The following is a 27,476-nucleotide window of genomic DNA, read 5'->3' on the forward strand; positions in this document are numbered from 1 at the left end:
TTTTTTTTGATTGATTAAAAAAAAGATAGATAAGCAAACCCCTGTTATGTTCAAATTGTTAGAATTTTCAATAAAATATATTACTTTTATGACCCTTCCATTATGAAATTGAACTTCTAATAGATCTTTGAAAGTATCGCTACGTGAAAAAATATTGCCCAATGTGAAGTAATATGTAAAATAATTAATTGATTAACTGAAGTTGAATGCTAATGCACGTTAATTAAAGCTATACGCTTTTGACAGCAAAACATTAAGGGTTGAGACATTGAGACATCATCGTTACCGTACTTGAACGAAAGGAGCTGTTAGGAACGAAAGGAGCTAGATATCAAGCAAACCTTCGATGGGGTATGTTATTCAGAGCTGTTCTGAAAGCTTAAAAGCGTCCTCCATTTCACATACTGCCTGTACCTAACGTCCTGCTTAATCGGCCGGTACTTTTAAGTCATCAGTGGCCCCTCTCTTTCAGCCAGCTATCAGAGATCAGGGTACCACAAGGAAGCATCTTAGATCCCATCGTTTACACAGTACATACCGCACACATTCCTATCTTTTCTGAAACTATCCTTGGCAATGAGGAAGATACCGCCAACATTTGCTCTCATAGAGGTACTGTTACCTCTATCAGAAAGCTGCAGACATGTCTCATCCTTTGAGCGCAGAAATGTGAACATGACACTTTCACCCTTCATGCCACTGGTACGATAGTATCCCTTTTAAAGAAGAAAGAAATAATAGAATGCATCAAAGGAAGAAGGAAAAACTGTGAAATCTAACACTGCAGAACGGGCATCCGAAAGAAGATTGGCTTAATCCAACACGCCACATGCAGATACTGGAAATGCAGATCAAACACCAACACCTACTAACAAACAGTGGTGCCACATTCACTCACCGGAGGAAGTGTTTTGGGATGTACAGTATGACCGTAGAAGAAATTCACCCAATGAGACGGACCTACTAATCAAGTTCATTGATGAACTAGAATCACCGTGTGCTATAAGCTGATTGATACAAAATTGTATGCCCAATTGTATACAATAGCTATTTAAGGGCGCAGTATATTACACACCCCGATTAATACATCTACATCCCTCTCTCACCAGCTACATTGGGCCTCGCTGGCCATTCACTACATTGGGCTGTAGATTGACAAATGGTTACTTGGAACTCACCACACAAGCACAAAAGACAAAAATTAAAAAGCGCTTCAAACTTCTTAAAAGACCGATGGACAAACGATCCAATTTGACTCCACAAAACAAACGACTCATTTATATTACCATTAGAGACCCATTTGGACATTCAGCATCGAACTTTGGGGTTCAACAAAACGTTCCAACCTCTTATCCATTCCCTACAATCCAAAATCTTTTGAACCATCGACCTTTCTATTTATCCAACCTTACCATTCCCAATGACCTTAATATCCAATATGTCACTGAAGTACCCAAAAACAGCTACATGTTTCACAAACAATTGTCCTGTCATTGAAATCTTTCATCATATCACACACCGTTCCGGATAATCCTTCCCGACAGCTGAAGCGTCGCTGGCCTCGCGGCCTCCTCAATAACATTGACAGGGTTCACGCTTATACATAAGAGTGACTATTGCTACCAACTGAGCAATTACTTTTTATTTGTTATTTCTATATATTTTTGTGCTCGTTTTGTTATGTTCTTAAGATTTTATTAAATTTATTCAATGCGCAGCATTAACGCAGGTGTAAGTACATAAAAATGGAAAAAATATTGAGGTTCTAGTGTACTGTTGTGTGTGTACTGTACAGTTTTACATGTTATATTATTGTAATTTGGTAGTTACCAAATAATTAATTATGAGTTATTGCAATTTCTCGCTGGCTTGGTACGATTAGTTTTTGGCCATATTCAGTATTGGGGTCACTCTAGGTTGCTTATTATTTATTTTTGTGACTTAATACGTTTAAATATCTATCATATGTATATACATATGTGAATATGTATGTCTATAGTCAACATTGAATATAGTATAACGTTTGTCTCCCTTTTACTGCTGTACATGATCCCTTTTTGTTAATATATTGAGAATTTTACAACTAGATTGATTATTTACAATTTCCTAAATTATGAGGGCGTTTAACTTTAATTTTTTGACCTCCAAAATCAAAATTTCCACTCGCATTTCACGTTCCAGCTCTTGCTGAACAAATTTGGTTCCGAGTCCGTTTGTTTTTCTGTCGGTCTTTCTTTAGTCAATTCCTCGTAACAGTCAAAACGCCGAAATCATAAGAACAATTATTATAAAATTTTCAGGAGATTGTCTGGGTTGATTTCTATGATGGTCTATGAATTTCATCCAAATCGGATCAGCATCAAATGACCATGCACAAAATGTGAGGAGCTGCCACCACTTGGCAGACGTTTTTTTAAATTTTGTAGTGAAAAAAAGGTTCAAAAATAGATTGGTTATATCAACATAATAGATATATAGATCAATAAAACAATAGTGGCATAAAGCAGCAAATAATTATAACTAAGTAAGTCTATAATCATTTAATTTAGTAATAAATAAATTCAAAAATTATTTGAAAATTTTTTAAAAATAAAAATAAAAATTTTGCCATGTTATGTGATTCTATGCCATTTTCATGGTATATTTATTTCTAACATTGCAGAAGCATTTTTTGTAATTTCAGCAAAATTCCAGTTAAGAAATAAAATGCATAATTTAAGAGTGGCACAGGACCGGAAAAGAAAAGACTTAACAACAGAAATAAATAAAGGAGAAGAGAAATAAATAAATAAATTTCAATATTTGGGGACCACTCGACCCCACCAACTCTGTTCGTCCATTGGATTTACAAAGAACGGTAGCTAATGCTATAAAAACGAATGGAAAATCCACTGGAACGAAAGAAACACGTCGAAATCATACAAAATGTAAAAAAAAGACATCGGTCCCTCGCCAGCGGAGCCTGGGTCGAGAAGGAAAAAGGTCATATTTAACAGCTGCGCATATGTCATACCAAGATCGCACACGGCCACCTTCTAACGGGGAAGAGACCACGTACGTGCCCGTTGAAAAGCAGGAATAACAGATTCCAAAGAAAGAAATACATACAGACATCCAGAATGACCTATGCTGCCTTGAGGCACTATAAACGTATTTAATTATATATAGATCTTTGTACCTTCATGTAAGTGATATGTGCTATTTATTGGAACGAATGTATTCATTTGAGTGAATGGAGGGGCTTATCAGCCAATTACCCCGACAAATATCGATTATTCTGTGGCAGTATGAATGATTTGTGGTGTGTACATGTAATTTATTAGCGTGAATGGCAAGGTTTATCCCCAATTACCTCGAGGAATAATATCGAGTACTCTGGAGTAGTGAGAATGAATGTGTGAATGTATTTTATTAGTGTGAATGGAGGAGCGTATTCCCATTTACCCCGAGGGACCTCGAGACTGGAGTAGTGGGAATGAATGTGTGATTTTAATTTATTAGCGTGAATGGCAAGGTTTATCCCCAATTACCTCGAGAAATATCAAGTACTCTGGGGTGGTGTGAATGATGTGAGGTGTGTACATGTAATTTATTAGCGTAAATGGCAAGATTTATCCCCAATTACCCCGAGGTATAATATCGAGTACTCTGGAGTAGTGAGAATGAATGTGTGAATATATTTTATTAGTGTGAATGGAGGGGCGTATTCCCATTTACCCCGAGGAACCTCGAGACTCTGGGGTAGTGGGAATGAATGTGATTTTAATTTATTAGCGTGAATAGAAGGGCAAAAACCCAATTACCTCGAGGTATAATCAGTACTCTTGGGTAGTGTGAATGATAACCAGACTATTATATTTTTATCTTGTTCCTGTGTATTTATGTTAGTTATTTGTGGTATTTTATCCACAATTAACGACGTCCTGAGGTACAGAGAAAGCTGTAGAATAGGATAAAGAAAAGAGAGTTGCTTACCGTTATATCATATCTTGGCTGGAGAAACAGTGAAATAAATTAGTAGATAAACGGGAATAAGAAAAGAAAAGCAAAGAAAGAAAGGGCTGGCGATGACCAACGTAGTTTGCCGGCCCTAAAACTAAAAATAAAAGTTGGCGAAATCTTAAAATTCATCAATAAATAAATTCATCATCCCTATAAGAATTTCTTTTCGAAATGCAATCTTTAAACAAAAAATGTATTAGGAATAATCCCCTCTAAACTGTACAATGAGTTTTAATATTTTTTAAAAACTTCTGTGCTTGATGTTGCATGTCGAAAAGTTTCAATTGGTCGATACTTAATTAATATGATTACGAAAAATTCAACGTTTTTCCAAGTAAAGCAGTATTACTTCTCGAAGAATCGACCAAGTGGAATCACTAAATATTGATAAAAATTAGGGTAAATGTAATTTTTCAGATCGTAAAAGGACAAAATCGCCTGAACAGTACCCATATCACACCTAATCTGTTTTTTTTTTGTAAAAAATTCTAGAAATTATTTTATAAATAATGAAATAACAAGATCGATAATGCACAGCCCAATTTGTAACTGTAATAACATACAATACTAGAATAATAAGGTTATCTTGGTTCAAACAGTTCAACCGGTCGGACAATTAGAACCACAAGTCGGTCAGTTTGCACTTTTTATTTACAGGCTCCGTTTTCTGAGTCAAGGTCGTTAAATTTTTTAAAAACATGTTAGTAGTGAATAAACGAAAAGGTTGTTAAATTTTCATATACGTTCGTCCCATTTTCTCTCTACCCTTAGCTGACATACGCGAACTTGCACATAGACACTTTTCTTTCTTTTTCAACACCGCTTTATCGTTGGACGATTTCTAGCCCGATACCGCTTTGTATAACAAAGCTACTCCTTTTTCTGCTGATTATTAATTTCGTTTGTAATTGAATATTGAACGGGGTGGGGATTTGAAAACAGAAACCACTATGTCGCCTTCCGAGGAAACTGTCGTATTAATGGAATTGTTGATTTGACTACAATAGTACACTCGTCATGCCGTGTGGAAGCTTTTTTCCCATCGCTACAACTAGGCCTGTAACTTTTTTCAATATTCACGCTCTTTTATTCCATCCTTTGTCCCTTTTCTCGTTCCCCTTTTCTACTAAAACCATTTATATTTTTGTTTATTTAAAAAATAAATGAAAGAATACAAACAGCACCTTGGATAAACCTGAATTAATATGTTTTTTAATTGTTTGAAGGGATTTTTAGTCCAATTCTGTGGGTTTGGAGGTGTTAAAAACGAACGAATTATTGCCCATAATATGTAGTGCTACGGCTTCGGAATTACATAATATTCACCGGGCTCCAAATACTCTGTATATTCCAGACACTTAAGATGATAACGGGTTGAGAGAAAAACTACCTGGTGTTAATAATAATACAAACCAATACAAACACCAGTTTATTATGGCTTATTGCTGAATATCATTTTGATCCGACAACCCTCATCTTAATTTTATCCCTGGAAATTCAATCTTGAAATATGCTTTCATAGTCCAGCATGGAATTCGAAGAACTTGGAATTAAATTGTGTCCGATTCAATTTAATAATTTCTCTCTGAGAGGGATAAAATTCATTTTGATTTTTACATGTTATCGAGATGCTGGACACCAACGCCCGTTTACCTTCACTGCTCAGAACCGATGGGGAGAATATCTCGAGATACAACGTTAACAGTTACTTTTCGTGTGATTTATGCCGAGCGTGGATTAACAAAAGGTCCGGCAAGAAGAAACGGAGGCAGCTGTCGGCGAACACGTGTTTGGTTTGACACGGTTTCTGGACACAAAGGTTCATGGTGTATGCATATGTACGTTAATTCGTGTGCCGGCCGAACATGCGGCAGGGGGGCGAATTAAAACTGACACAGAATAAAAAAAACCTCGATGCAATAAATTAATAGTAACACTATTTTATTTCTTATGATACAGTAATATAAAATAAACTCCACGACAAGCACACTACGGCATAGAAAACCCTGTCTACCGGAGGTGAATGAAAACATAAAGAAATCAACAAAAGAATTGGGTATTGTAGTGGGTTTATAAAATTATACAGGACTTAGCTTCTACATGTTTCAGGCAAGAATCCATAAAAGATTAGCATTTGCCCAAATGGAAACTAGCACAAGCTTGTTTTTTTACGCTATTTTATGAAATCATATTATTTCCTATTATTTCCTCCCTTTTTTTGACTCGGGATAGGATGGGGATGAGGGTTAGGTTATGTTAGTTCAGATCATGGTTGTTGTTAGTTTGGGATGTGTTAGGTTATAGAGGGTTTGTTTAGGAATGAGTTAGGGCAGTGTTAAAGTTAGGTTAGATTTCGGTTAGTGTGAGGGATGGGTTATTTTAAGTTTAAGGTTTAGGTATGAGTTAGGTTAGGCTACATAGGGTTTGATTTAGGGATGAATAAGGTTTATATAATGATTAGTGTAGAGACGTGTTATATTAAGTTACTTAGAGTTAGGTTTACGGATGAGTAATTTAGATCCACAGTACAAAAATTGAAAGAAGGAAAAAAATAAAGGACGTGAAAGTAAATCCATAGTGTAAATAACTTTCAATTAATTAATCTTTAATTAAGGTTTTGGTTGAGATAAAACAGTCAGTGTCACGAGCAGGATTCGAACCCACGACCTTCTGCTAAATACGCCGCTGCTCCTACCACTTGAGCCATCGTGACTTCGATCCACTCGGACACCAACTTCCCATCTCAACTCCACCTTTTGTATTTCCCTCCTTTTTGCCAATTTTCAAGTACGAGTCCACGAGCGGCGTATTTAGCCGAAGGTCGTGGGTTCGAATCCCACTCGTGAAGCTGACTTTTTTGTCTCAACCAAAACCTTAATTAAAGATTAATTAATTGAAAAGAATTTATTTGGTCAATCGGACCACGAAACCTAATAGATAGTATAAATAATAATTAAAAAAAATAAAATAAAATAATCAAATTGTACAAACATTAAGCTCTTTAACACAAATATACCTGTATTTTTTATTTATTTTTTTTACGAGGGTTCGCAACAGCAGAGGCTATATGAACCAAAAACACCTCGGGGTGCCGGTGTTTTTTAATAAAAGCACATTTGTAAGAATGTCGGGCTCGAATGCAGGGCCGCTGGATTCGAACTTGGGACCTTTAACTTACAGTGATAAGCCGCCTAAACCGTTGTGGCCACCGACGCCCCCTATACTGTATTGCCATGCATGTCTGTAATATTTTACAAGTGGAGACGGTTCAGTATTTAGCCCAGTAATTAGTTCATTTCTACATAGGATTCTGTTTTAAAATTTTGCATTCTGCTAAGAAATGAAACATGTCCTCTCTGACCTTAGAGTTACATAAAGAGCACAGGCAGCCAAGGGGTGTGATTTAACCAAAGCAGCTCACACCTTATTTTTAAAATACACCGCAAATCACCCAGTTCAGACGAAGATTGGAATCAGACGCAATAGATGGCAACTGAATGATCCCTATAAAGCAAAATCGAGTTGATGTCTTAGCAAGCCTCATAGACTCCTCCCAATGACGTACATTGATCATTGCAAAAAGATAATCAAGAGTACCTTTCCATTCGGAGATATTATTAATATTTAAGTTGTGTGAAGTGGAATATTTATGAAATAGAGTATGCCAGTGGGAAAAACAGAAAGTCCTGTGTTTTATAATCGCAAAGGCAGTAAGTTTTAGAAGATGGAATTAAAAAGATTAAGAATTTTCAGGACATACTTGAAGTGAGGCATCAGTGTAGATACCATCAATACGTCCGTGGCAGTCTCTAAATACAACATATATGAGTTTAAGAGGGAATGCCAAAAAGCTTTTTGATAAAAAAAAATTCAGAAATTTCTCATCTACGTCATACTATTGATATCCTTAAACTTGGCATGCATAAAACAGCACAGACCTACAGACAGCATTAAATATGTTGAGTTTAGCTTTCAGTGTGATGTAATTTAACATTAAACCATCCCAAATTTTGTTAAATCTTAGCTGAAAACGACTAATAAATTAAGTATTTGTAAAATTTTAGACAAAATAATTTTTTCTATGACAATTTCTCTTGAAACGGGCATAAGAAAGATTCGTAATAAGCCAAGCAAACAAGGCATATCTAATGTAGAAATTTATATCGTTATATTTACTTTTACGTTCATATCTAATATTAAAAGTGTTTTATCTGCCTCCCAGCTCCAGTTAATCACACTACCTGTACAATAAATAATCCATAAATATATAACGCCTGTAAATTTTTTCTTACGTTTTACCGTTAAATTACGCAGGCTAATAGTACAAATTAGGAAAGTTAAAGAAAAATCTAAACGTACAAAACATTTCTAAGATACATTCTATAGTAAAGCCTAAATAAATAGGCATTTACAAATACGTAGTCGATATAACGGAATTTCTATTTATGAGCATCACGTATCAGAAAGAAAAAATAGAACAGAAGTAGAAAAAGCCCAACAAGCACGTGGCGCTGGTGTGAATAGAGAAACGACCGTTGAAAAGAAAAATGCCTACAGATTATAATCATTTTAAAACGCCCATAAATCCCACAATTTATGTATTTTTAAAATTACTTTCTACATTAATAGCTGCTATTCAAATCAATGTTGAACTGTGCTTCCATAGTTTTCAATATTTTATTGTTATCCTTTTATTCGTCGTGAAAGTATACATTACATACATTCCCTGGGTCATTTTTCATGTACAGAACTATGCATAAAAATATTAACAAAACATTGGTAATGGTAATATTTTTTTTACACCCAAAAACAAAAACGAAAAAGAGGGTGTCTCTTTCCTCTCTCTCTCTCTCTCTCTCTCTCTCTCTCTCTCTCTCTCTCTCTCTCTCTCTCTCCGTGCGTGCGTGTGTGTGTCAGAGAGAGAGAGAGAGAGAGAGAGAGAGAAGAAAGAGAGGGTGAGAGGAAATGTATGAAAGATTGATTGATTATTGTTTTATTTATAGTCACATTGATTCGGTCGAATTTGACCACTCTTAAGAATGAGAAGTTGAGAGAGAAAGAGAATAAAAGAGTGTGAGGAGAGAAAGAGAGAGGAAAGAAAAGAGTGTGAGAAGGGAAAGAGACAGAGAGAAAGAGAATGAGAGTGAAATGTTTTCAAACTATATGTATGTATTTTTATCGGTATTCTAATACAACATACTTATTTTAATGTAAACCGAATTAAACGAGATCAAAAATTAATGAATTTTAATTTTGAAAAAATATTTAATTAAAACGGCTTGAAAGAAAATCCGCCAACAAACCGGAAAATCATTTAGTAAATTATTAAAATTTATTTGACAATTTATTCTATCACTACACAATTTTTCGGTGTTTTGGTGAATTTTCATTAAAACCATCATAATTAAATAATTTTTATTATTATATTCATAAGTTTGAAATGAACAACAAAATACGAGTCCGGTTGTTTTTGCCTTTGACTATAATTATGTATTAGAAATATAATTTTACATAATATAATTTGTCAAATGTTTCTCCATCCAATTTTCTCTTTCTTTATATCCTCTTTCCTATAAGACTGTCTTTACTTGCTATCAATTTTACTACCCCTAACCCCTACAGATTTAAATTTATATTTATTTGTTAATGTACAGTACAAAAACATTGGACAGATACTCAAGAAAAAATGTGATATTGATTTAAAATTTATAGAATAAATAAATAAGTAAAAATCTATTGAATCGACTGACATACGGACTTGTATTGGCCAGCAAATTTTTTGTTCTTTTTGTATTTGTGTATTGAAGATGTTTTTTTCGTTCTTGTTGTCCTTTTTCCTTTATTGATAGTTTTATTTCACCATGATTTTAAGGCCATTGTTAAGAAACGGGTAAAATAATTAACTTTATTATTTTATTGAAACATTCCAGAAACACAATGCAATGAAGATGGCATATTATGCCAAACGTAGCAATAAAATAATAAAATTGATTTTATTTCAAGAATAGTAAAAAAATGAGGAAATAAAACTATATATTATCCACCAAACATCGTGTAAATAAATATTGAAAAAAAATTGCCACATCTGAAAACAAAATTGACAATAGTAAACAAAAAGGGACAACATAAGTAACCAAAGGGAATAAAAGTCATAAAATCATTCATGCTGCCTTTATCAAGCATGAAATTTTCTTAAAGTATAATTAATTAAATGCGCATACTAAAGTATTTTCCCAGATAAGTGTAACAGGAACCTACAAGATCAATGAGAAAAAGATGGTAAAACAAACTACCATTTTTACCAATAACGGAAGACTTTTCGTCAAAACAAATATAATAAACCCACGATTTTACAACGGTCGCTAATCTATTTATAATTTTCCCCAATTTTTTCAATTTGCCAATCGGTTTGTGATTAGGTCGGATTATAAAGATAAATCAACAACCTTGGTACTTGCATCATTGGCTATCTTCTGAAAGGACCCTGGGGAGGAAACAGAATATATTTTTTTACCAAAATTCACATCCTTGCTTTTATTTATTTGCAAAATTAAGTTAAAAAAAGTTCTTAGATCAAAATATTATAAGAAAAATAACAAATTGGCCATGAAAAAACCGGGTTTTGTATCTTGCTGTCTTTTTAAAATGGCGCCGGAAAACTTTCCTTCTTAAAAGTTTATGTATTTCGCAATTGTTTATAATAGTGTTTCTATTTTTTTATTTTTTTTATTTTATGTTGTGGGTTTTTTAAAGCTTTTTCCACTGTTTTTTTTTTTTTTTTTTTAATGATTGAGCATTAGAAAAAAAAACTTTTGGGTCTGTGTATTAAGACAGTAGGCGGTGTAAAGAAGAATACAAAAATCATGACTTACGAATCCGTAGCCCCGGCTTTTTCCAGTTTGCCTATCAGTAATGACGACGGCTTCTTCGATGTCACCGAAGACAGAAAAATGTTCTCTAAGTGACTTGTCTGTCGTGTGATACGGGAGACCGCCTACAAATAGCTTCGTCCATGTCGTGTCTTTGTGGCCGGACTGTCCAGTGCCGAGTCCAGCGAGGGTGCTCACGAGGGCTTCACTCGAGCCGAGGTCGGCGACACTATTTGGCATCAACATGGCTCTACTCGCATCACTTCCCAGCACAAAACTAAAACTGAAACGGTCGCCCTCGGATCTCGAGCCCCCACTTCAATCCTGCCAACCTTGTCTCCTACCGTCGAATTTCCCCCTGCCAACCCCTTGTTTTTCACCCCTTTTTTTCCTTTCCACCCGTTGTAGACGGCTTCCCTCTCTTCTAGACAACAACCAGACTTGTCACGGGGATTTTATCGCGTTCCTTTCGTTTATACTACCCTCCTTCTAAGACTCATCCCTTTTTTTATACTTTTTTTATATGCGCAATATTATATTTCATTTATTTATGCCATACATCTAACCCATTTCTTCCGTTTCTCCCTACCTATCACTCACTCTTTCTGTCTCTACAGTGTCCTTAGATGGCCCGGCTGAATTTCAGTTGAACCAATGATACTATCAAAAGAAAAAAAATATATAAAAGAGAACAAGAGCATGAGAAAGAAGAAGAGTGATCGAGAGAGGAAGGAGGAGAAATATAGAAAGAGAGAGAGTGAGAGAGAGAGAGAAAAGGAGAAGGAATGTATAAAAGAAAAGTATAAGAGGAAATGATAAATAGGGGTTGATTAGAAAGCCAGGAAAGGAAAGAAAGTGAATATGTTTGGGAGAGATTGAACAGAAAACAGAAAAAAGAAAGAAAACATACATAAAAGAGAAAAAGAGCATGAAAAAGAAGAAGAGTGATTGAGATATAGGAGAAGAAGGTAGAAAGAAAGAGAAACAGAGAGGGAGAGAGAGAGAGAGAGAGAGAGAGAGAGAGAGAGAGAGAGAGAGAGAGAGAATGAGAAGGAGAGATGTGGTCAATCACATTTTGTCTGAACATACAGGTGCATAAATAATTTTTAACGTTACATGGACAATTGTTTATAGTTTTTAATTGTATATTTCTGTCTGGCAAAATGACTACATTAAGTTTTTACGATTCCAGTGAAACATTTATCATTTATTTAATTTATTGTTCCCTTTTCTATTTATTTATTTTATCTCTGTTAGAAATGATATAAGTTTAATTCGTTTAGAAAAGGACTTGTTTTTACGGTTTTGTGAAGCCAAAAGTATTGTCTTAGGTTACATTTGTTTAAGTTTTATACTATTGTATATGTAATTAATTAATAATAATAGGAAACGAAGAATAGGAGACCATGAGAAAGCGAGAAAATGAGATATACAGGGTGTCATTTTTAGATCGCCCGGCTGAATTTCTCTTAAATCAATATAAAGCTATCAACAAAAAAAAAATACTTGTTTAATTATGTTTAGGCTAATTTCAATTTTTTACTTTTCTGGAGAAAAATTATACAGGGTACCTCAGGCCCAGTTCAACTTCAAAATTTCAAATACGATCCTATACATCCTGATACATCATTTTAAAGGATTTGCTGCGCTGAAAACAATGGTGCACTCGGATTTTAAATTCGTCAAAAAATGACAAAGTTACGGTTAAAGTTTGAGAAAAAACATTTTGTTTGGTATTTATTAATCACATTTCATGTTCGAACTGCCTACCTTGCGTAAAGATGCAAAGATTTGCTCTTTTTAACCAGTCTTCACTGGTGCTCAAAGAGATAGAGTCAAATATTTTTTAAGATTATTGTATGTACTTGGCTCAGCTCAGACATATTATGTTGCCTTGTGAGACGCGCGCTCGGATGCTTGTGTCTGTGTTTGCGTGTTTGTGTCTGATCATATAGGCAATAAATGCATTACATATTACTTTGATAAGGTTTTGTTGCTTGCGTTTGCGTGAGTAATTACGCATTTAAATTAATTAGATCTTTGTTCTGTGATTAATTTAATTGAATCACATCCTCGTCCGTAACTTGGACGTAAATTATAAAGCATGGGTGTGCGTATAAAAACAGCGAAACTGGTCGGACCGACAGATTTATCGGAGTAGAGCAAAATTTATCACTCGCAAAAACAAAAACGGCACTTTTAAACTCACCATCAGTTTAATCTGACAGTTGATACTACAATACTTATACAACTTTAGAGCCGAATTTTAAATTTCTCTCTAAAATTATTTTTGCCGTCTATAATCTTAATTCCGTTTCACTTTACATCTGCTATTATAATGGCGTAAATAAAAGTTATTAAGTTATGTTGCTTGTTGTTTTATTTAAATGGGGGCCTAAACAGAATAAAGATGAAAGCTCCGGCGAACATTGTGAATAGGCGAGATCAATTATGTTCAAACTGCTGTCAAATTTGACAATGCAGTCTCGATCCAGAGTGGTTCTCCGTAATCCAGTGTCAGTCAGCTTGAAATTTCCGATAGCATACACAAAAAGGTAAAAAGGGTGTTAAAAATAGTATGTGAGATATACAATTTCTTCCATTGTGATATCGAAATAATTGAGTATTAACTGACAGTTCTAGAAGTTCGACAATTTAAACTGTTTTGCAACAGGAAATCCTGGTCGTTATGAAAGAAAAATTAATCAAAATCAATTCCTGCATTTACGAATAATTCGATGTACAACGAATGCAAACAGTAATTGAGAACCGCAGCTTTAAGTTCAACAGGATGAGTCTTGAAATTTTCAGACCTCTGACCGTCAAATACAAATAAACGGATCAAGTAAATCCTAGGTATCGAATAAGCAGTTCATCGGTACTAATTAGTACGTAAATTTATTAGTTAATTTTTTTAAACAAAATTCATTTTCCTCACTTTATCTATTCGTTACTGTCAGTATTACGACTTCAGTCGTTACCCTAATGAATCATTTTGAATAATACTCTAGATTTGCGATAACCTCATTTAAAATGACAATGGAATATGAATATTATTTTCAGTTGGAGGGGGGATAAAGTTTAATAAAACAATTACAGGATCTTTGAATCAAAACGTACTTTTTGCCAGTTTTATAATTTATAAAAAATGGAAGAGTGTATTCCACTCATTCAGAAACATACATCATTCAGTTCATAATAAACACTTATTTGTATTATGAAAAATAATGACATAAATTTACAGAAAAAGTATTATAGTAATTTGCAAAAGTAGTTTTTGGTTATACTAAAAAATTTAGCTTATTTTGTTTAAATTAATTCTTTTGTAAAAAGATTTTTTTAATGAAATGTTATAATCCCTGACAAACAAAATCCAATATATTTTCGTTTAGGTATAGCGACAATTATCGATAAGCATTTTTCCAAGCTCATTATGCAGTTCCTGAATGAATCCCGTTGTAATCGGAAAACTTTTTTTTATCTTTGGAAATAAATAATTAAATCTTTGAATCAAAACGTACTTTTGGTCAGTATTATAATTTTTTAATGGACGTATAAAAATAGTAAGAGGACCATTGTTCGTTCAGAAACATGGATCGTCCAGATGATATCAAACACGAGTTTTTTTTATTTATATATTTTATTTTAATCTAGTTTTTAGGGTAAAGAAACATAATGGTCTAAATTAGCACAAATTATTAAATTGGTTTACAAAAGTAGTTTTTGGTTTTTTGTAATTTTTGCAATGAAATCATAATTTTGTAATCCCTGGCCAACAAAATCCAATATGTGTGGTGATTAGTGACCGTTAATCGATATTTATTTAGAAATCGTGAGATGCGGTCTGGTGTGATGTGGGTTTCAGAAAAACATTTTCTTTATCGTGCCAACGTTTCGATCTTTATTGAGCCCTGAAGATGATCTCAATAAAGATCGAAACGTTGGCACGATAAAGAAAATGTTTTTCTGAAACACACATCACACCAGACCGCATCTCACGATTTCTAAATAAAAATAATCCAATATATTTTTGTTTAGATATAGCGATAATGATCGATAAGCATTTTTCCAAGCTCATTGTGTAGTTTATGGATCGTCCAGAACAAACACGAGTTGTTTTTGATATGTATATTTTTTTTAATCTAGTTTTTAGTGTTATGAAAAATAATGGTCTATATAAGCATAAATTATTTAAACAATTTTGGTTTACAAAATTAGTTTTTGATTATATCTGAAAACTTATGTTTTTAAATAATTCTTTCTTTAAAAGATTTTATTTAATAAAATGCTAATGTTGTAAAATATCCCAGATCAACGAAACCCAGTATATTTAAGCTTTGGTATAACCGTTATGAGCGAACTTTTGGTTCCTAAACTTTTCCCTAAAATGTTTGTGCCTATTTCATTTTTTTTATTTTTTTATTTTAACATACAGTGTTACGAAAAATAAAGGTTTAAATGTGTGTGTCTTAGTGACCTGTTGCTTCATAATTTGTTGACATCGTGAAAAGCGGTCAAAAATGAGGAAGTTCAGAAAAACACTTTTTTCATTTTTTTGCCGACGATTCGACCTTTATTTTTTTGTAATTTACCCAAACCCTGAAGACAACCCGAATAAAGGTTGAAACGTCGGCAAAAAAAGGAAAAAAGTGTTTTTCTAAACTATCTCATTTTTGACCGCTTTTCACGATTTCAACAAATTATGAAGCAACAGGTCACTAAGACACAGGTTAAATGACACCTGAAGACACAATAGTAGTAGTATAGTACTATAATAGTAGTTTAAAATCACCATAGTAAGTTTTTCAACTTAAAAAAAAAATTATTTTTCGAAGTTCTTGCTACTAAAACCCTTATTTCACGAAGGTTTACAAGTCGAGAAATGATCACATCTTATTGCAAATTTAATGTAGTTTTCAATGGTATCAACGAATTTGTCCAAAACCTTTTAGTTTTGGAGTGATCATTGTTTATTTGAACCAAGGTTTCTTAAAATCTTAAATTTCTTAAAAAATCAGAAAAAGGGAATAACTCCGAAACTGTTGAGATTGGGACCGTAGTTAATTAGGACTTATTGGTTCCATTTTGAGTATAGAATCTACTGGCCAAGTTTGTAACACGAGTAGCCGAACACCCTGTGTACATTTTAATTTTTTATTTTATTATTTTTCAATGGACGTGTAAAAATAATGACGAGGACCCTTTTGTAGTCCGTTCATTCGAATATTCATAACAAACAGACTAACAAAACCCAATATACAGTCAAAAACAAAAAACCGAACACTCGTGATTTGTTGTTGATTTCAAATTATATCTACGTATTTTTATCCTTGCATTAAGTACAACATTCTTATTTTAATGTAAACGAAATTAAACTAGATCAGAAATTCATGAGTTTGGATTAAAAAAATATTTAATTACTATACTCAATAGTTGAAAGAAAATTCACCAAAACACCTGAAATCATATAGTGGTAGATTACAATTTATTAAATTTACTATTTTTTGGTCTGAGTATATTTTTCTTTTGGTATAGCCATTATGAGTAATAATCATTTTTCGAAACTCATTATACAGATCATGAATGAACCATTTGTCATTGTAAGTAATTCTTTTTCTATTTCATTTATTTATTTATGGTTTATTTATATGTAGTTTTTAGTGTTATGAGAAATAAGGGTTTAAGTTAACAAGGAATGAATATTTGGATTCGGTAAATACATGTTCATCATAAGAAAATTGTTGCTGGCACATTAAGAATAAGTTATACCTGAAAATTTAGTTTAAATTTATATTTTTAAACAATTCCTTCGATAATTTTTTTTTTAAAGTATGGTGATAGTTCAGTTTGTAAAATATCACACGCTGACGAAACAAATGCATTTTGGTGTAGCTATAATGATCGATAAGCATTTTTCCATACTCATTGTGTAGATCGTTAATGAATCCCATTTGTCATTGGAAAGTATTTTTTTTTTTTGTCTATTATGGTCAACATTATGAAATTAATGCTGGCTGGGCTCAATTCGTCGAACGGTTGAGATAAGACCCATTACACATTATCGCTGGTCCGTAGATTATCGCTAGTTCAGCCTTGGTTGTAAACGCCAAGTTTGAGGTTTGAGTGAATTCTAGCGGTGCTTTTGAAAAACTATGATGTGCTATCTAGCGATTATCGTACACATTACAGAACAGGTAAAATGGTAACTAATGTCAAACAACTATAAATTAATGATACACAAAGTAAACAGTTTAATATTTTTCCTTATATCATTAATTGATTATATTTATACACCTTTACAATCACAAACTATGCTTCAACTATGTATTTTATTACCAAGTTGTCAAATTTTTCTCGATATTCTAAAAACCAAAGAGCATTCAATTACCTACAAACATAAATTTTATGACGGGAAAGACCACTGATGGGCAAAATTTTTTCACGAATAACAAGATATATTCTGATCCGCAATGAAAAATTGTCCAAATATAATTGATATATTACTTTTATGTTGTTCGGAATGCTGGCATAATGTCTTTTGTATTGGTTTGAATGATATGTAATTTATGTTAAAATCCTGCTTTTCAGGAATTGAATAATTACCACTTTCCTCTTTTTTCAATGTTCTTTTTTTTATGTTTCCTTAACTCACTTTATAGACAATTTTGCATTTATTTTTTATTAATTTTTTTTTTTTTTAATCAAGGATCCATTATCAGACTTTCAACCCCCTTCATCAAGGCTTTGAAATGTCATTAATAAATTCACAATGTTTACAAATATGAAATCATGCTTATCAAGCACAGGCTCACTTAGTGGGTTGTTGAGTTATTCAAATATTTCAGCATTGAGCCATCTTCAGTGAAAAACAGGTCCACTCTCTACAGGTCCACAGTTTCACAGGCTCGCAGACCAAAACACATCGTCAACTATATGAATAACTACTTAAAATACCGAAATTTATGGTTTTAAACATAGTAACTCCGAATTGGATCGAGATCCACCACCCTTCCCTCTATATTGGAATAGTAGAATGTGTTTGAAACCATAAGTTTTAGTAAGTAGATGATCATATTTGTTAACCTTGTGAATTATTAACAATAGATTCAAAGTCCTGATCTCAGTCAATAATTACTGGTAATTAATTCTTCCTCTGGTTCTTTGCTCAATGGTGTTCCTCAAGGTTCAATCATTGGAACATCATTATTTTCCCTTTACATAATTGATATATCCCCCATCTCTTGTTACCATTCTAAATACCTCATTTATGCATATTATTTTCAGTTTTACATGCACTCTTGCTCATGCTATCCCTCTCTATATAATATATACACCCTTTCCCTTTCTCCCCTCTCACTAATTTTTTCCTTCGTGAAGGAATCCTATCGCTCTTGAGTTCACTGGGAGAAGTAGGAATCAAAAACAAACGGTCTTGTTATGATCCCAGAGCAAAGAGGACACTAGCCAGTGGAGGGTTCTCAGCAACTGCTTATTGTTATAAACATTGATCATATTATAATACAATTTATCATATATTACAATATTTTTATGAGAAAATTATGAAAATGATCAGCATTGGTTTATTGTCTATGCACCCATTATTGATATTTTCAAAATCATTCAACCACTTTTCACCATTTGTCCATGTGGTCTGTGGGGCGATGAACCTGCAATTTGATCGTTGCCAATCATTTTTGCCTTGGTCTGGTTGGCGTGTGTTTTGGCATTTGGCCATCTTCATTGTTGGGACAGGCCTAACCAGCAATGACAGGCAGATCAAAATGATCATTAATAAACAAATTAGAGGTTTATCACCCTACAGACTACACACAAAAATCTCACAATGCAAAATCCTAGGGAAAGTAAGATACAATGTTCCCCTATATTTTTGTTAATTCTAAATTTTTTATTGTAAGATTAAAGGTAATAAGTTTAAATGAGTAAAAGTAGGACATCTCAAAGAGAATGGAACTATTATCAATTATTAGCAATATTGTCTCACCAATTTAATTTTTGTTCCTTTTCAGGCAGAATTTCTTGATAGCTGCATTAAGACATTGGCAACACAAACTTTTATTTCCACGCCTTCTGTCACTATCAACAAAATATAAAATCCAATAAAGGTCACTAAAAACAAAACAATATATTTGAACACATTGTAGTCTTTTATTTTCTTATATATTTTATGGAAACAATTTAATAAAAACCAAACAGAGCAACATTTCTGATTTAAATAATTAACTTTGTAATTAATTTATATACAATTTGTAAATATTTAACACATTTATATAATCTTTTCTTAAACTAATAAGGCGCCCAGGGTGGAGTCATAGGCTGCGGATTTTGAAGGTAGGACATGACTACGGCTGATATTGACAACCTGAAATTTCAAAAATTAAACAAAATAAAATAATTTAATTTTGACTTTAAAAAAACTCCCTACATAAAACTGCTGATTATTTGTTTCGTTTCATCATTGACCCTTGTATTGGCAAAGCTAATGCAGGAACAGTAGAGTGCCACCCAAGCGCACCATTTCAGCTAAATGGAAAAAACATATGTAAATGTACATGTATATTCATCAAGGTGATATTCTTACCCTCATCATGAGGCCGCACATACTAAAAATCATCCCGAGAATATTCATATAATCAGGGGTAAGATCCTCAGCAGATGCATTATTCGAAGCTAGAGGTTTGTACCTAAAACATTAAAATCATTAAATAAGATTAAAGAAATTATTCAAACATTATATGTAAATACATATAAAATCAAAACTTTATATACATTAAAAGAATAAATTTTTGGAAAGTTCGCATTCTGCTCATCTGGTCTATCGTTCAACTACATAATTTCACAAAATAAATCTATATTATTGTAAATATATACCAGCAGTTAATTGAATTGGAAGACCCTTTCTTCTCCCAAAATCATTAATAACAAGGGGCTCATAAACTCACCAATTTACTAATTAATTTTGGTAATTTGGTCATTATTGATCATTTTGGTCTGTCTATAAAAACTAGTTTTGACTGACATACCAATCCAACAAGGATAGACAGACCAAAATGATCGATAAAAAACAAAAAAAAATTAGAAAATTAATTCTAAAAATCAATCTAATGAAATAAATCCATCAGTCACAACTTTCACACTAGTAAATACATTCCAATTTGTATAATGACATATTATCTAATATTAATATGTAATATGCAGGCAAAGATATAGAGTAGCCTTTTTGCTCAGTATTATGTATGTGGACTTTTGGCCTTAAGAATGAGGGTCAACATTATATGGCCTATTCTAAGTCTGCTGAGGATAATTTTTCTTCTACTACTCAGGAAGTGTTGCTAAATTTATTAATAGTCAAATACCATCCACTCCAGAATATATATAGGAAAATTTGGAATATTCTAATAACTCTCATGTTCTGTTGGTTTTAAAATTTATTTGTAAAACTCTACATACATCAGAATTATTACTCTGTGGACAAATAAATAAACATAATTTTACCTGTGTTCTCGTTCTGGCCTTTTTGGATCGTTTACGTGATTAGACGCGTGCATCTTTAATTCGCTTTGAACTCGGAGAAAATTCAAAAATTAATAATTACCAAATTCAATTCAAGTTTTATATTTGGGTGTTACTCTTCGCTAAGGTTAGCCAGTTGGAATGTTGGAATCGGAGGTTACTGAAAAACCAATGAAGTAACCACGAGTGACTTTCAAGTCACGATGTCGTCACAATAACTATTAATAATCCTTCTTCAAAGTATCAACGTTAAAACATTGCATACATAAAAATATAAATCCATAAAAAATCAATCCAGTTTATTAATTATTTATTTCAGTTGAAAATCCAAGTTATTTATAATTTCTAATTTATTTACATTTATGATAGTAGTAATTGTTAATGTATTTAGGCATTTTTGCCACATAGTGGTTGTGGGTACAAGATTTGGTACAAATTTAACAAAATTATGAGTAAAGATTAAAACTAACACTAATTGTAAGACTAAGTGCCATATATCTCCACATAACATTTAGGTAAATAGAATCTTATTGCTTTAGTTTCCAGCATAACAATGTCAATTTAATGATGTAAGGTGATCAACAATATATTTGGTAGGATCAGGCATCCTACATCTAGAATGTTCTAGTGTTGAAACTATGCCAAACTTTTGGTGCTTTATTTCACCTTCCTCAGAGCTAGATTCTCTATCAGTGTTTAAAATTGTTGTCTCTTGTTGACATGTAGAGATATTTTTCACTCTTTTTTTGTCATTTCTTATATTTAGTACGTTTTCAAAAAATAAATAAATGGAACTTATTACAAACTATTATCACAGACAAAATCAGAACGTAAACCTACAAACTAAACTCATTAACAATCATTAACAATCAAAACATTCATTGGACAACATCCCCGATTCTACCAAACATATTGTTGAACGACAATTTAACTAAGCTCTATCTACTTACAGATAATAAAAAAATTACTAATAATACACACAATACATATTATTTACCTAATAACAAATAATCAATATTACTAAAAATACATGTATCAAATAAATATAGCAAATAATAATAGTTCATCTAATAACAATCTCAATATTCTCTAGATCACTAAGAGTACTTATTTTAATTTTAACATAAAATTATCAAAGCAGAAAGGATAGGGTTGGAAGAACAAAGAAAATTTCAAAGCTTTAAAACCGATAATGCTATTTGTTCTTCTTTCTTTATACAGTCATAACAGTTCAAATTATCTTTTACAATTACATTTGTAGTATCATAAATCTATTATATTTTTAAAATGATGTACATACATATATTGTTCTAAAGAAAATTAATAACTTGGGGAATTTTAATATCATATTAAGTAATCTTGTGATAGTTAATAATAATTGTAAAGTTTTTCAAATCTAATTTAATAATTAAAATATTATGACAAGTATAGAATGCATATATTTTATGTTTTTGTATTTTAGTTGGAATGTTATTGGTTGTAGACGTCATCTTGTTTATTGGTTTGCAACCTCTAGTGTTCTCAGTTCTGTTTGTTGTTGCTTTTCCGGCTTACAAGCAATTAGCCGCTGTTTCAACTTATATTGGATATTTAATCCCTTAAATAAAATATGAAGAGAAAAGGAACAGAAGTTGTGGCCTATGCTACTGATCGGGGCTTAAAAAGAGCTTTCGAAGAGGTAAAAAATGTTAAACTATAGAAAAACTATAATATTACAATTTGTTCTTAACATAGAACTTTTCTTTTGTTCTATATATTGAGTTTTATGTGCTGCCACAATTAATTATTTTATTGCAATATAATAAGCATAGTTAGTATAGTTTTTGTGGTTGATTACAAACATGTAAGTGCATCGTTGATGAATATCTGTGTCCTATTGTTTATCTTATTGGTTGTTAACAATTTCTAACATTTTAATAATGTTCATCACTCCTATTAGAAGAGAATTATTTTATGAATTGAAGCTTTAGCCCATTTTCATTTCAACTGAGTCTTCAGTACATTGATTCGATCGTACAGATGGTGAAAGTGTGTCTCTCATCTTGACCATTCACCGCACCATTTTGGGTTTTATTATGGAATCTTATGCTATGTAGTACTAGTTTGAGATGATTTATGATTATGTGGAGTTCTTCTACCTGACCATGTGGACCCTATTATTGTTTAGATTTATGCGTCTTTGAAATAGGTGGTTGATTCGACTAGTTGGACTGGTGTCAAGGAATGTAGACTGTATGTATCCAGTGATGGGAATTCTCCAAATCCCTTCATGTGCAGTCATCTGCCCAAGCAGGCACAAGTGCTGTTCATGTTCTCGTCCACACTGTTTAACTCAATTCAAATGACACACAACTTGTCATTTGTCCTTCACACCAGTTGCCTAGTTGAGTAACTGAGTTCACATAGAAAACATTGACATTGCCAGTTTCAACATGAAACAGTTTATTGAAGAAATTTGTAGTCCTGCCAAATGGCCATGAAGTGTGAGGTGTATAGAAACAAAATAAAAAGAAGTGAAGCTTGGAAGGAAGTGGCACTTTCTGGTTTTGTAACAACGGATGAACCCATACTTTTCTTTAACTGGGTTTCCTCCTTGCAGAAGAGCAAGCAAAAGAAGTGTTCCTGCTTCATCAGGTTTTAACATCATACTGACCTTCTGTTGAGAAGGGTTTCCACAAATTGCCTGTTATGAAACAAGCCAAGAAAAGTCTTCACAAAGCAGTCGACTAGTTGAGAGTCAACAAGGCGACATAGTTAATTCAACCGAACCGCCTCGTCTGAAAGAAGCCTTAGTGAACCTATGATGGTTGTTTAGCTTTCACTCTGTAAGCGAACTAAAATGATATGTTCAACGTCCTGCCTTAATCGCTGTTGTTTGGCATACAGACACTAAAAACACAATCAAAATTGGTGGTTGCTTCATTGGTCTAGATTGGTAAAAATGTTACCGAATATCAAGGGACTGATTTGTAAAAGGTCCAACTACAATGGTTTTTTATTGTTAGAATTCCAGGGGCAACAGTGGGAATCAAATCCATGACTACAGGTTCAACAAGCTGAGAGTGAAACATTTGGCTACTGCAGCCCCCATCAACCATGTTGAATGCTTAAATGTACTGACATGATTGGAGTCAACCAAACTAGAAATTATACATATACTCAATTAATTATACAGGATTTTTTGAAAGAAAAATTTATATCACAGGCTGGATTCGAACCTATGACCTTCGGCTCAATTGTGGCATGTGTGATCTAAGCAGCTCAAGTGTTAGAGCAGCAGTGTATTGAGCCAAGGGTCGTGGGTTTAAATTCTGCCTGTGACACAAATTTTTCATTTAAAAAAAATTGTGTATAATTAATTGAGTATATGTGTCATTAAGAATAAAATGATAAAAAATAACACATTTATATTAAGCTAGAAATTGTTGAATTGTCTTAGATCCAATTTGTAGCAAGGTTTACATTTCAAACTAAACTTGTTTCAGCAACCTGGTGTTAAGCGTACGTCTAATTTAATGGCACCCATTGTGGCCCTTGAGGGCCAACAAGGAGACATTTTCGGTATAGCTTTCCACCCCGAAGGAAAGTACTTAGCTTCTACAGGCTTTGATAGACAAATTTGTGAGTATTTGTTGTTTTCTATTTTAAAAAAAATTATTTAAAAATTGTATTGAACAAATGTTTACATTTCAGTCCTTTGGAACGTTTATGGTGAGTGTGAAAACATATCAACACTTTCTGGTCATACGGGTGCCATCATGGATATCAGCTTCTCTACAGACGGCAACACGATTTTCACATGTGCGACAGACAACACTGTCGCAATGTGGGACATCATTTCAGGGCAGAGGATTAAAAAATTAAAAGGTAACAAAACACTGCAATAATAGAATATACAATAGAGCTTGTAACGGTATGCAGGGGTAGAAGCAAGGTCAGGAAGGAATTGTCATCGAAACAAAATTTATTCAGAATGTAAAAATAAATATAAAAATAGATAGATATCCTGCCAGTAAAAATTATATTTAAAAAAGAAGTCAGAGCTGTAGCAAAATTACTCTGGTGATGGATATCCAAAAAGATTGATGTCCAGCTGAAAGATACAGAACAGCAATCTTCAAGATCCAAGGCATTTATTCTTCTTTTGAGAACTTTTGGAAGAAGAAGAAAAAAGAGTTATCACCACTGAGGCTAGCCAACGAAGAGACAAAATCGGCCTGCAGCAGGGGTTCTACCCTTCCTGTTCTGTCTTTGCCCCCTTTTGCCTTTACTCTTTGTGATCAATCCTTTTTTTTTTAAAGATGGTTCCTACTCACATTAAGTTGTTTCGCAACAATCCGGATTTCGAGCCCTTTAGCTCATCGTCAGGTTGATGGGTTTCTATGGGGAGATGTGTTTGTAGAAACCCATCAACCTGACGATGAGCTAAAGGGCTCAAAATCTGGATTGTTGCGAAACAACTTAATGTGAGTAGGAACCATCTTTTTAAAAAAAGGATTGAACTCCACACTCACTCCATCATTCATAATTTCTATTACTCTTTGTGCATGTTTAAAAAAATATGTTATAAACTGAAATGTTTCATAGGTCATTCGGGCTTTGTCAACTCCTGTCAGCCAACCCGCAGAGGCCAATTGTTAATAGTGAGTGGTTCCGATGATTGCTCAGTGAGAGTCTGGGACCCAAGGAAGAAAGGGAAGGCGACTTCTTTAGTAAACCCTTACCAAGTATTAACGGTTTCGTTTAATGATACTGCAGAACAAGTTTTTTCGTCAGGAATCGACAATGAGATCAAAGTATAATTATCGATAGTTTCCCTTTTAAAACAAATTAAACATTTCATTTTTATTATTAGATTTGGGACCTTCGGACAAATGCAGTCGCAACAAAACTCAGAGGCCACACAGATACTGTAACCGGAATGGCGCTTTCGTCAGACGGCTCTTACTTACTTACCAATTCAATGGATAATACACTCAGGATATGGGATGTGCGGCCATACGCTCCTCCGGAACGCTGTGTTAAAATCTTATCCGGTCATCAACATAATTTTGAAAAGGTCAGTATGGTAAAATTATATCAAATTAGTGTTCTCACCTGAAATCAATTTTCTTCTAGAATCTTCTGAGGTGTTCGTGGTCACCCGATGGATCAAAAGTATCTGCAGGTTCGGGAGATAGGTTCGTCTATGTCTGGGACACAACAACAAGAAGAATTTTATATAAACTACCCGGCCATAATGGCAGCGTGAACGATGTGCAATTTCACCCTAATGAGCCGATCAGTACGTTGAAAATGTGTAGAACTATATTTTTTATAATGTTATTATTATTTTTGTTTTTGTTTTAGTTGCCTCAGGATCAAGCGATAAAACCATTTATTTAGGTGAACTTGAAGATTAAGTCAGTCAATATTATAATAGCCTGATTTTTAGGGATTAATGTAAGAAAGTCTTTTTTGTATAAATAAATAATTTTTATGCTAAATAATATTTATTAAAAAAATTAATTAAGCCTAAAAACCTAAAAATAAGCGAAAAAAGTTTAAAAAACTAAAAAATTGCATTATAGTGGTTAACTTTTGATTAGTGCACTTTAGTCGGAAGTTAGTCACAATCCACCTTGTATGATTAAGAGATCAGTGTTTGGACCTGGAACTAAATACAGCCCAGGGGAAAGTACGCTAGTATTTTCCAGGCTGAAGTCCATACAATTGAGAGATGTACTCACAAGAGGACCAGGTTGGTGTGTCACATTTTGGACCAAAATTTTTTTTGGTGATTCTATACTCCAAAATATTGGACATAGACCAGTTCTTGTGAATAGGCCCTGGTTTCGCAAAAAAAATTTTTGAAAGTTGAAATTTACCGTTCTATTTACTCAAATCAGCTATGTGAATATATCATTTTACAGAATTTTATATGTAGATTGCAATAAAAATTTAGCAAAATCTATCAATAACCAAAAAATTATTTAAAAAAAAATTTTTTTTTAAAGTAAACTAGGTCATAACTTTTTCCTTAAAACTAATATGAAATTTTATTTTAGCACCTGTAGAGACCCCTGAATATAAATTTTTGTTTGAATTTCAATTTATCGATTTTTTGACCCCTAAAATTTTTCTGATTTTTAAGAAGTCATTATCGGAATATCTTATTGTAGTGGCTATAATTCAAAAAGTGCTAAAAGGATTTTAACTTAAAACACAATTTGAAAGAAGTGGAAGGGAGATTTTTAACGAAATATGTACAGTAATCCCTCAACACTTGCTGTTTTGACATTTGTGGAAGTCTGATTTTTTATTTGCGACAAAAAAAATTGTGTAAATATTTAATAAAAATATTTAAATAATTTTTTTTGTATCGAAAATAATTCTTTAAAAAATTGTTCGAGGCTCTAATTGCTCTCAGAAAACCTTTGCCTGCTTTGAATTGTTCCTTCTTTTTCCTCAGTTTGTTTTATTCTCTGGTGTAATTTGTGTTGCAAAATGCCTCCACTTCCAAAACAAAAAAACCGCCCTGACCCTTGGTGAAGGAATACAAATTTTGGACATGTTACATTTTTTATGCAGGCCAAAGCTTTGTTCTTCAAAACAGGTCAGGGAAATTTTAACATTGAGGGACAAACTTATTAAAAAAAGCAATGGATTTCGACCCATTGTTAAATCGAAGTTTTAAGTTTAAAAGGGATGTCAAGGCCGCTTCAAATCCTCATGTGACAATTCTTAAAGAAATTAATTATTCGGCGAAACAGCGAACAATTATTATTTCTTTTATTATACATCATAAAATACAAACAATGAAAACAATTAACATGTTCAAACACGGTTGTCTTCTATTAAGTTTATTTTGAATAAACTTTTTCTTAGTTCTGAATTGTATCACTAATTTTGGGCGTCTTGAAACATAACCCTCCTTATAACAAAGGAAAACAGACAATATTCGCGGATTTAACATTCACGGCAGTTTTCTGGAATTAAACACCTGTGAATGTTAAGGAATTACTGTACTATAAAAATATATAAAAGATTTTTTGATAAGAAACTATTCAAAATAGGAAAGTTATTTGTCAAAAA

General features: G+C 32.9%; 3 protein-coding genes across 5 annotated transcripts in view; 1 reads left to right on the top strand and 2 right to left on the bottom strand.

Annotated features, from left to right (window-relative positions):
* The window catches only part of LOC106668479 (RNA-binding protein 24-B-like), an 85,157-nt gene extending 74,003 nt beyond the window's left edge, over nt 1-11,154 (bottom strand). For all 3 annotated transcript variants that reach the window (XM_014397286.2, XM_014397285.2, XM_014397282.2), the window contains exon 1: nt 10,875-11,154. In XM_014397286.2, the coding sequence (XP_014252772.1) occupies nt 10,875-11,117 (243 nt within the window). In that variant the 5' untranslated portion in view covers nt 11,118-11,154. The remainder of the gene's footprint in view (nt 1-10,874) is intronic.
* A 7,921-nt stretch (nt 11,155-19,075) lies between these two features.
* On the bottom strand, nt 19,076-20,556 carry LOC106668402 (protein Asterix). The gene is made up of 4 exons (XM_014397095.2): nt 20,385-20,556; nt 19,471-19,573; nt 19,315-19,412; nt 19,076-19,251 (listed from the first exon to the last, which is right to left on the bottom strand). Exons 1-4 carry the CDS (start codon nt 20,435-20,437, stop codon nt 19,176-19,178), a joined length of 330 nt encoding a protein of 109 aa, XP_014252581.1. The 5' UTR covers nt 20,438-20,556; the 3' UTR covers nt 19,076-19,175.
* A 1,352-nt stretch (nt 20,557-21,908) lies between these two features.
* On the top strand, nt 21,909-25,893 carry LOC106668400 (U5 small nuclear ribonucleoprotein 40 kDa protein-like). The gene is made up of 7 exons (XM_014397093.1): nt 21,909-22,080; nt 23,888-24,023; nt 24,096-24,269; nt 24,990-25,198; nt 25,258-25,461; nt 25,521-25,686; nt 25,752-25,893. Exons 1-7 carry the CDS (start codon nt 22,012-22,014, stop codon nt 25,802-25,804), a joined length of 1,011 nt encoding a protein of 336 aa, XP_014252579.1. The 5' UTR covers nt 21,909-22,011; the 3' UTR covers nt 25,805-25,893.
* The last annotated feature ends 1,583 nt before the right edge of the window (nt 25,894-27,476 follow it).

The sequence above is a fragment of the Cimex lectularius genome, unplaced genomic scaffold (genome assembly GCF_000648675.2).
Source record: "Cimex lectularius strain Harlan isolate CLEC.00 unplaced genomic scaffold, Clec_2.1 scaffold36, whole genome shotgun sequence".
Lineage (NCBI taxonomy): Eukaryota > Metazoa > Arthropoda > Insecta > Hemiptera > Cimicidae > Cimex > Cimex lectularius.

Excerpts from the sequence above, each read along its gene's own strand:
- LOC106668402 (XM_014397095.2), bottom strand. The coding sequence starts at position 20,437 with ATGCACGCGTCTAATCACGTAAACGATCCAAAAAGGCCAGAACGAGAA. Across the intron at positions 19,574-20,384 it reads AGGCCAGAACGAGAACACAG|GTACAAACCTCTAGCTTCGA; the intron begins GTAAAATTATGT and ends TTAATGTTTTAG. Across the intron at positions 19,413-19,470 it reads TGTGCGGCCTCATGATGAGG|CTGAAATGGTGCGCTTGGGT; the intron begins GTAAGAATATCA and ends TTTTCCATTTAG.
- LOC106668400 (XM_014397093.1), top strand. The coding sequence starts at position 22,012 with ATGAAGAGAAAAGGAACAGAAGTTGTGGCCTATGCTACTGATCGGGGC. Across the intron at positions 24,270-24,989 it reads GAGGATTAAAAAATTAAAAG|GTCATTCGGGCTTTGTCAAC; the intron begins GTAACAAAACAC and ends AATGTTTCATAG. Across the intron at positions 25,462-25,520 it reads ATCAACATAATTTTGAAAAG|AATCTTCTGAGGTGTTCGTG; the intron begins GTCAGTATGGTA and ends ATTTTCTTCTAG.